The sequence below is a fragment of the Neophocaena asiaeorientalis genome, unplaced genomic scaffold, assembly GCF_003031525.2.
Source record: "Neophocaena asiaeorientalis asiaeorientalis breed wild unplaced genomic scaffold, Neophocaena_asiaeorientalis_V1.1 scaffold121, whole genome shotgun sequence".
NCBI lineage: Eukaryota > Metazoa > Chordata > Mammalia > Artiodactyla > Phocoenidae > Neophocaena > Neophocaena asiaeorientalis.
The window spans coordinates 596,051-604,910 of NW_020172142.1; the positions used below are offsets into that span (position 1 = coordinate 596,051).

General features: G+C 46.2%; 1 protein-coding gene across 1 annotated transcript in view; it reads left to right on the top strand.

Annotated features, from left to right (window-relative positions):
- The first annotated feature begins 1,755 nt into the window (after positions 1–1,755).
- The window catches only part of ENTPD3 (ectonucleoside triphosphate diphosphohydrolase 3), a 34,291-nt gene continuing 27,186 nt past the window's right edge, over positions 1,756–8,860 (top strand). Inside the window, exons 1-3 of the mRNA XM_024754111.1 lie at positions 1,756–1,773; positions 2,568–2,619; positions 5,963–6,090. Of these exons, the coding sequence (XP_024609879.1) occupies positions 2,580–2,619; positions 5,963–6,090 (168 nt within the window). The 5' untranslated portion in view covers positions 1,756–1,773; positions 2,568–2,579. The remainder of the gene's footprint in view (positions 1,774–2,567; positions 2,620–5,962; positions 6,091–8,860) is intronic.

The window sequence follows — 8,860 nt, forward strand, 5'->3', positions numbered from 1 at the left end:
GCAAAGAAGTGTGAGACAATGCCTGGAACAGAGAGTTTCAGAGAAGTTTGGAAAAATAAAAGTAGATTTGGGGTCTCAAAGGAGGTGGGTGCTCACAATTCCAGGGCCTGTAGATTGAGGAGAGCATTCAAAGTATGAACTGTACCAACTAAATTTCAAGGCCCTTTAGGCCTAGGAAACTCTCCTCAGCTCCTGGGAAACCAGTAGGGATGTTAAGGTCAATGATTCATCCCTTAGAGCCAGTGCTACTGACCCCAGGCCTAGGTGTAGCGTCAGCAGCTGTTTGTGGGTTTATGGTCCCCTGGGTGCAGAGAGTCCCTCATCTTTCAATCCTATGCCTTGTGTTTCACTGACCCACAGCTTTCAATGAAAAGAAGTCTTACAATTTAGCAAGTACATACTGAATGCCCCACTGTAGACTGTACAAATTTCCTGCAAGGGTCCATGTCCATCAGATTCGGGGTAAGTGACTGGTGCTCTTGCATGCCTGTGTGTGTGAGTATGTGCACGCACATACACACACCCAGACCTCTCTGATCTCAGAGGTCTCAAAACAGGGGCATTGTTCTCTGAAGGCCCTCTTGCCTCATGAAGGGTTTGGCCCTACCTGCACAGGACAGAAAACTAGTGGTGCACAGGGCCTGGCTCCCAAGGACATAGTTGGGGCCTCAGCAATTCCTTCCAGATATTCAGGAACCACAAAGAGGGATGATCCAACAGAAGCCTGCTTATGGGACTTCCCTGGTGGTCCAGCAGTTAAGACTCCATGCTCCCAATGCAGGGGGCCCAGGTTTGATCCCTGATCAGGGAACTAGATCCCACATGCCACAACTAAGATCCCGCATGCCGCAACTAAAGATCCTGCATGCTGCAACTAAGACCCAGCACAGCTAAATAAATAAATAAATGTTAAAAAAAAAAAAAAAAAAAGCCTGCTTATGCCTCTAGCTGGGATCATTCCAAGAGTCCTTGGGGGTCACTCAGAGGGGCCAGAAGGCTACCTGCTGCTGCATTAAAAACAGACTCCTGGGGCATTTGAATGGCTGCATTTTTGTCCTCTTTCCTATTTGGCCTCTTCCAGGCAGTGCTTGCCCTGAATTTTGGCCTAATGACACATATATAAAATGCAGTGGGGGAGAGCACTGCTCAGTAACCAGTGAGAATGTCCCTGGGCATAGCCAAGGTGGTTCTGCTAAACTATTTGAGAGGGAACGTCTCTGTATTACTTTGCTCTCCTGGTCCAAGTGACCTAGGGACAAGTCTGCTTACCTGCCTCACTCCCAACATTACAGGTATTTACTGGTCTCGACTTCCCAGAAAGGTGGGGCACAGGGCCCACCTGTGCATACCCACGGAGTGCCCAGTCTCTGCCCTACCCTTCCCCCACTTCCCCTCCACTTAGGCTTGGGGTAACAGTGGTGGAAACTAAAAGACAGATCAAAAGGCTCTTGGCCTCGACATCGAAGAAGGCGGCAGGCAGAAGACATCGCCCCCGCCCCACCTTCCCCAGGTAGGCTCGGGTGGGATCGCGGGTGGAGAGCCAAGGCCTCGCAGCGCCTCCCGCGCCTCCCCACCCCCACTTCGGGTGGTGATGAACTAGAAGAGGTCAGGTGAAGAGGTGCTTCGCCTGGACCGGCGCAGGGGTCGGGCCCCGGACGCGGCAGCCCCGCCCCCGTCCCGCCTCGCCCCGCCTCCACAGGAGACTCCTGCGCTCTGGCCTCCAGCTGGCACTGCGGCAGCGCCAGTCGCCTTCCTCGGGTCGTCTGTGCACAGGTAAGGACAGAGGTCCCCGTGTCCGAGCCGCCGCGGAAGGAACGGGAAGCTTCGTGAGGCTGAGATCTGGGAGGGAAGGAAACGGAATAGGATTCCGCAGGGGGCTGGAGGGAGGGACCGAAGGACGCGAGCCCCACATCCTCGGGCGGTGGGGAGGTGGTCCCCGCCGTGCCGGGAGAGGTGGACACGTCTTTACCAAGCGCTTCCTCGGGTCCGGAGATGGGCTGGGCGTTTGGATGCCTTGGCTGTGTGGAGACGCAGCCCAGCGTGGGGCCTCCAATATCCTGGGGCGCTGGATGCCGGGGGCCCCGACATCCTCTTGCAATGGTCGCCAGCCAGCAGCCACAGATAACCGTCCTGGATCTTGAAAGGGCGACCTCGGGCTCGCGGGCCGCGAACACACACACAAGCTTCCCTTGCTGGTGTGCTTTGAAGAACAGCCCTTCCTCAGACTATGAATGTTCATAATAGGTGGAGGATTTGTTCTGCCCCGGGAGGTGTGTACCGGTGGGAAAATCTGCAGGAGAAGCTTGACTTCTTAGAAATCTTTTTGAGTTTAAAATTCAGCAAACCCGTTCTTCTTCCTTTCCTTGCATGGGGGGTGGGGGGAGTTGACCTTAGAATGTAAGCCCAGCTTTGGGTCTGTCTTGGAAGTTCTAGGTTCATCTGTCCCCCGGAAGGTTTTCCTTCGGTAGAAGTGAAGTGGCTTTGTATTTTAACACGGTGCAAGTTTTTGGAACTTCGTAAGTCAGGGGCCACGAAAGCTCTGTCATTCTGTGTTCTCTCACCTGCAGCTGGAAGGAGAGATGTTCACGGTACTGACCCGCCAACCTTGTGAGCAAGCAGGTTAGTATCGCTCAGCAGGCAGCAAATGTGATTTTGTCACATCACCCGAGAATCCCAGCTTCAGCCCACAGTTCTTCATCCATGTCCCCAAGCAAATGACGGTTTAACCTCTTTGGTGTGAGACAGTGCTCACCGGGCTTTCACCACCGGCATTCCACAGATAAAAGTAATTCTTTTCGTCAAAGCAACACAAAACAAGGACTAACATGCTTGTTTCGCTTAAATGGTTTTTCCGGTTTGCATAATCCATTAATTTGGCCCTTGTCGTTTCCCTTACCCAGCTGTGTGTAAGGTCTGCTTTAGAATATTGTTGATTTTGTGATGAATTGTAAAGCGCTTGGAGCTTGCCTCTCTTTCCATCCAAGTGTTGTTTCTGGCAAGGCGCCTACAGCATCCCCCCTGCCCCCACCCCTGCCATGGGTCAGCGTTGTTACCGCTGATACTGCAGGCACATGTGTAGAATGCTCACACACACACTCACACACACACACTTCCAAGCTTGCCCTTCCTGCCTGCCTCTGGAGCACATTTTGGAGTTGCTCATGTGGAAACCCAGAAGGGTCTGGCCTCTCCACTTTCGGGAGGCACCTGGTAATTACAGTGTTTGTCCAGCCCTAATGACAGCACAGCTCTAGGCTGCATTCCCTAAATGAACGAGACCTGGTCTGGTCCATTTTGCTTTGTGATAGGCTTTTCTGCTGGGGCAAGGGTTTGCTTAAGGTAATCATAGCTTTTTACCTGAAAACTGCTGAAGTACAGAGAACTTAGGAGGCCAGCCTCCTGGCTGTGGTCAGGAGACTGTTTATGTATCACCCCCACTCCCGCCCCGTGGACAGATGTTCTTTAGTGGTGCCCCTAAATTGGGTATTCAAAACACTTTGAAATTTTAACACAATATACTGTAAGGTCACACATACAGACTAACTTGTTACATTCCTTCCAAAGGACAAGTTTAACATGGCAGATTAAACCTCTACCTTGTCTTGTTAGGGGAAGAAAAAAAAATCCCTTAAACTATAACTGACACTGGCATATGCATTGTTTAAAAGTTGATGCAAAAATTTGCCTCTGTGGATAAACCGGTTTCTGTCTAGGTCATATCCTTTGACCTGGAATCACAGAAAGTTGATCCAGGACCCCTTTAGGGGTTCTTAAGGTTAAATCCAGTAGCTGGCCTCCCTCCAGGTGCTATGACAAACGATTCTGCAATGAGTAACTTGGTGTACAAGTCATTTAACACACTCAGGGCTAGTTCTGTGGAATAAATTCCCCAAAGTGGGATTTTGAGGCAGCTGGTATACACATTTGCAATTTTGATAAATACTGACAAGTCCCCCTCCAGTTCACTCCCAGTGACAAGGTAGGAGAATTAAGGTGTTACATGACCACCTTTGACATCAGGAAGTGTCTGTGGCAGCATCTATACTGCAGGGGAATCAGTTGAGGTGGTAAGAGTTGGCTGTTCTGAGCTAGTGAGACCCACTGCATGACTGGCCTCCCCAAGTAGTGAGCATTGTGATGAGACTGGATATTGAGGCTGAATCTAACTCTATATGGTAGTATATACATGCTCTTTTTTTTTTTCTTCCAAGAAAATGTCTCCTAGAAATAATGAAGGAGTAGTAAAGCATAGGTTATGATGATCTAAAAGTATATGTTCTGGAATAGGACAGGATCTACCCCATTGCTATTCAGCTGAACTTTCTGTGATGGTAGAAATGTTCTGTAGCTACACCGCCCAATGTGGTAGCCACTTCAGGTTACTAAACACTTGGAATGTGGCTAGTGAAACTGAGGAACTGAGTTTTTAAATTTTATTTCATTTTAATTGATTTACATTTAAGTACACAATTAGTGAGAGAAATATTTGGATTCTCTGAATTCAGTGATCTTCCTGTTATGCTAGTGTTTATCATATTTCAGCCATTTGAGTGTCACCACTTATGTTTATGCTATAATAGTTCTACCAAGACTATTATTTAGTCAATATTTTAATTAAATGTCTTTTTAAAAAATTAGGTATAATTTATATACAGTGAAATAGATAGATCTTGTGTCCCTAAATTAGGTATTCTTGCCTTCTGAAAGGATTATGTTTTTAGAACAGGGACAATTTATAAGAATCTTTTTTTTTTTAAAGGGAAATTGTACCTAAGGAGCTGGTTTGCTTTGATTTTCAGTTTTTTCCAAAGAACTTTTGAAAATTTGATAAATTTTGAAAAATGCACACACCCATATACCCCACAATCCTATTAAGATGTAAGAGCATTTCCATTACCCCAGAAAGTGCCCACGTGTTCCTTCCCAGTGGATGCTTGCCCCAAACCCTCATGCAATCACTGTTCTGATTTCTGTCACCTGCCTGTTTTAGAACTTAACATAAATGGAATCATTTCAGAAAGTTTCTTTCTTTTCTTTTTTTAATAAGTATATTTGCTACTTTATGAAATTTTCACTAGCTCACTGATTTTTTAAGACCCAAGTAAATATTTGCTCATAATCATCTAGTTAAGAAATATTAGTTTAAATTTAATAAGTAGAAATAGCCCATTATGATACATTATATATTACTATATAATGCATATAATTATATAATTACCTTTATTCAGAGGCTATATATTTAGTTGAAGACTATTCATATGCTACATTTTTTCTTTTGCTTTTAAATGTACAGATATAGTTTACATAGATAGATATAGTTCTGATTAAAATACAAATACCAGAGATTATATGACCACTTTGGGAGGGAACACATGGATTGGGGTCTAGTTACTCTTTGTGAAGATGTAGGGGAGACCCTATGCCTTTACTATAGACACAGGAAAAATGACTGAGGTTGAATTCTTACTGGGAACCCACATATCTTAGGAATTCAAACACGTTACTATTTGCTTGACGATAAGTCATCATGTACTGAACTTTATAATCATTGATTACATCTGAAATACAATATGAATTTCTTTTTATTTATCTGAGATTATTTTCAAATGAAATGTTATATCACTTGCTTTAATAGAAAACCCATAGTTTTCAAATCTACATTGAAACAAATGTTATTGTAAATCATCTCAGGGATGACCAGTAATATGCATAACACACTTTGGGAAATACCAGAGAACTAAATCATGCATATCCTCCCTGCAAACACTGGTTTAGTCCACTCTTTGGAGGAAAGATAAATGGGTATTGAGCCCAGTTGCTGCTCTAAAAGTATTGGTCTCACTAAAGCCAGAGGAAGTGACTTATGCATGCGGTTAAGCACCCAGTCCACAGATTCTACAAAGAAGGCCAGGACCTTGTTCCCAATTCCCCCTCATGTGTCTTCTGGGTCTCCCCATTTTAGGCCTCAAGGCCCTCTCCCGAATTTCAGCCATCATCACCTTGGTGGTCTTGCTTTTGAGCATTGTGGTGCTTGTAGCTGTCACACTCATCCAGATTCACCAGAAAGAGGTTCTCCTTCCAGGACTGAAGGTAGGTGTGAAGGGGTTGGCACTGAAGGGAAGAAATGGGCTCTGACATCAATGGTTCTAAACTCATGAGTTAGAAGAGAAGAAAATTATTGCCCCTTACCTCTAGCTAGAGCCAGGGAAAGGTGGGGTAAGAACCCAGGGAGAAAGACTGGACATGCTGGGTTTGTGATGTTTGAGGTGAAAGATTGATACTGGTGACACCTTCTCCTAGGACTGTGAGGTCTTGCTTTGACTCCTGACTGTTAGAACCAAAGCTAGACTCTGTAGCCAAGAATTATAGATGGCTACCAAAGATTTACCAGCTTGTCAGTTCCTCCAGATGACACAGACTTGCTCATGAGTGAAGACCAGGAGACCCAGGCTCTTCTTCTGGCCTAGCCTGGGTAAACAAAATCAAGGACCTGAAAGGACTTCTTGAGCTGTGTTGTGCTACCTCTGTTGAGTCTAGAAGTATGCCATGATCCCTCTGACTCTTCCCCCACCAAAATTACTCAGGACCTTATGCTAAGTTCCAGAAGCCTCTCTCAGCTCTTGATAAGTCCATCCCCAAATGGATGTTCTCTGGTAGGCTGAGAATTGTATGTATCCCTTCTGCCTTAGCTATTAAAGGTGATAGGAGGTGATCCCATGAGAGACTGTCAAATGAAAGGTGAAGAGAGTCAGTGAGTCCTTCAACCTTTTTGGGTAGAAGTCAGCAAACTTTCTCTATAAAGGGCCAAACAGTACACATTTTAGGCTTTCAGAGCCGTTTATAGTTTCTGTTGCATATCTTCTTTTGTTTTTGTCTTCTTATGACTCTTTAAAAATATGAAAACCTCTCTTAGTTGGACAAGGGCCATAGGAGCCATGTTATTTGAATCTCATTTAGTATCTATCCTTGACCTTAGAGTCCTTTCTACATCTTCCTGCTGTTAGGAAGTGTTCAATGGCTATATCTGAAATAGAGGTTTTTAAAAGGTAAAAAAGAAACTAATATTGCCTTGGCTGCGTGGGTGAGTTTGCTCTACCATCCTGAGTTCACTTTGCTAAAGGATTAAAGTAAAATCTTTTATTTATTTATTTATTTTTTTTTTTGCCTTCACCATGCAGCTTGTGGGATCTTAATTCTCTCACCAGGGATCCAACCTGGGGCCCAGGCAGTGAGAGTGCCAAGTCCTAATCACTGGAACACCAGGAAATTTCCTAAAACAATTTTTTAAAATTTATTTATTGTTTTTGGCCGCGTTGGGTCTTCATTGCTGCGTGCAGGCTTTCTCTAGTTGTGGCGAGTGGGGCTACTCTTCATTGCAGTGCTGGGCTTCTCATTGCGGTGGCTTCCCTGTTGTGGAGCACAGGCTCTAGGTACGTGGGCTTCAGCAGTTGCAACTCTCAGGCTTAGTAGTTGTGGCTCACAGGCTCTAGAGCACAGTCTCAGTAGCTGTGGCACATGGGCTTAGTTGCTCCACGGCATGTGGAATCTTCCTGGACCAGGGATCGAACCCATGTCCCCTGCATTGGCAGGCGGATTCTTAACCACTGTGCCACCAGGGAAGTCCCTAAAATCTTTTTTAGATAATGGAATTTGGTTCTTTTATAAGGTATTTTACTTAAGAATCTCAGCCCCCATGAATAGCATGAATAAAAATGAAAAATAAAAAGCCTTATGCAGCTGTCTAATGGTGAGAGGAAAACAAATTATCTGGTTGTCCAAAGACATTAGCTAAGGCCTAGAGAATCTGTTTTCCCAAGTTCCAGACACTGCCTTCTCCTATAAACTATATAAAATCAGGATTGCAACTAGGAGAAATACCATCCCCTTACACTTTGTAAATTGCTATTCGGTTGAGTGAGCATTTTTCCCTGAATTATCGCACTGAACTCTTCTGCCAACTATGGAAGGTGGACAAGCACTGTCACCACCATTTTGCAAGTGAGGAAACATAGGCTTGACCAGTGGATGGCAGGACCAGAACTGAAACCCAGACCCTCTTGTTCCCACGGCTCTCTTCACTTACTTCCCGCTGTTCCTTGATCCTAAGTTCTGAACAGGGAACCCAGGAGGAGATATTGGCCTCTGCTGGGAAAACACACCCTCTTTTGCACAGGAGGGGGAAGGAGGGAGGATGGATGCAGAGACAGGAGGGTGCTGAATTGGAGGAGGGACGTGCCTCACAATTGGGGGGAAGGCTGGTTCCACTCTTAGACCCCAGTAACCATTCTTAGACCCCAGTACCACCCTTAGATCCCATAAGTCAAACGAACCAGCTCTAGCTGCGTTCCAGGTATATCTCTCCGTGGGACAAGGGAATGTGCCCACCCAGAGTCGTGCTTCCCTTCTAGAACATGTTGTGGTGCCTGAGACCCCAGAATCCAGGGTCTGTGTGGGGCTCCTGCTGAGGGCAGACCTCACCACTGGTCTGAGGGGTGGTAAAGGGGCAGCTGCTTGCAGGGAGAGTAGACAGAGCATGTGTGTGGGGTCTGAGCTAGCCCACCCTCTACAGTCAACATACAGGTGCATGAGGCTGTTTACTCTATGGATTTGCCTGGGGATGGGAAGAGGACAGGTGGGGGTGGGGCAGAGCAGAAGTCTTCATTTATAAAATTTTCCCTCAGGCCCTTTAAAAGTGAGGGATGAGGGGGTTTCCCTGGTGGCGCAGTGGTTGAGAGTCCGCCTGCTGATGCAGGGGACACGGGTTCGTGCCCCAGTCCGGGATGATCCCACATGCCGCGGGGTGGCTGGGCCCGTGAGCCATGGCTGCTGAGCCTGCGCGTCCGGAGCCTGTGCTCCACAA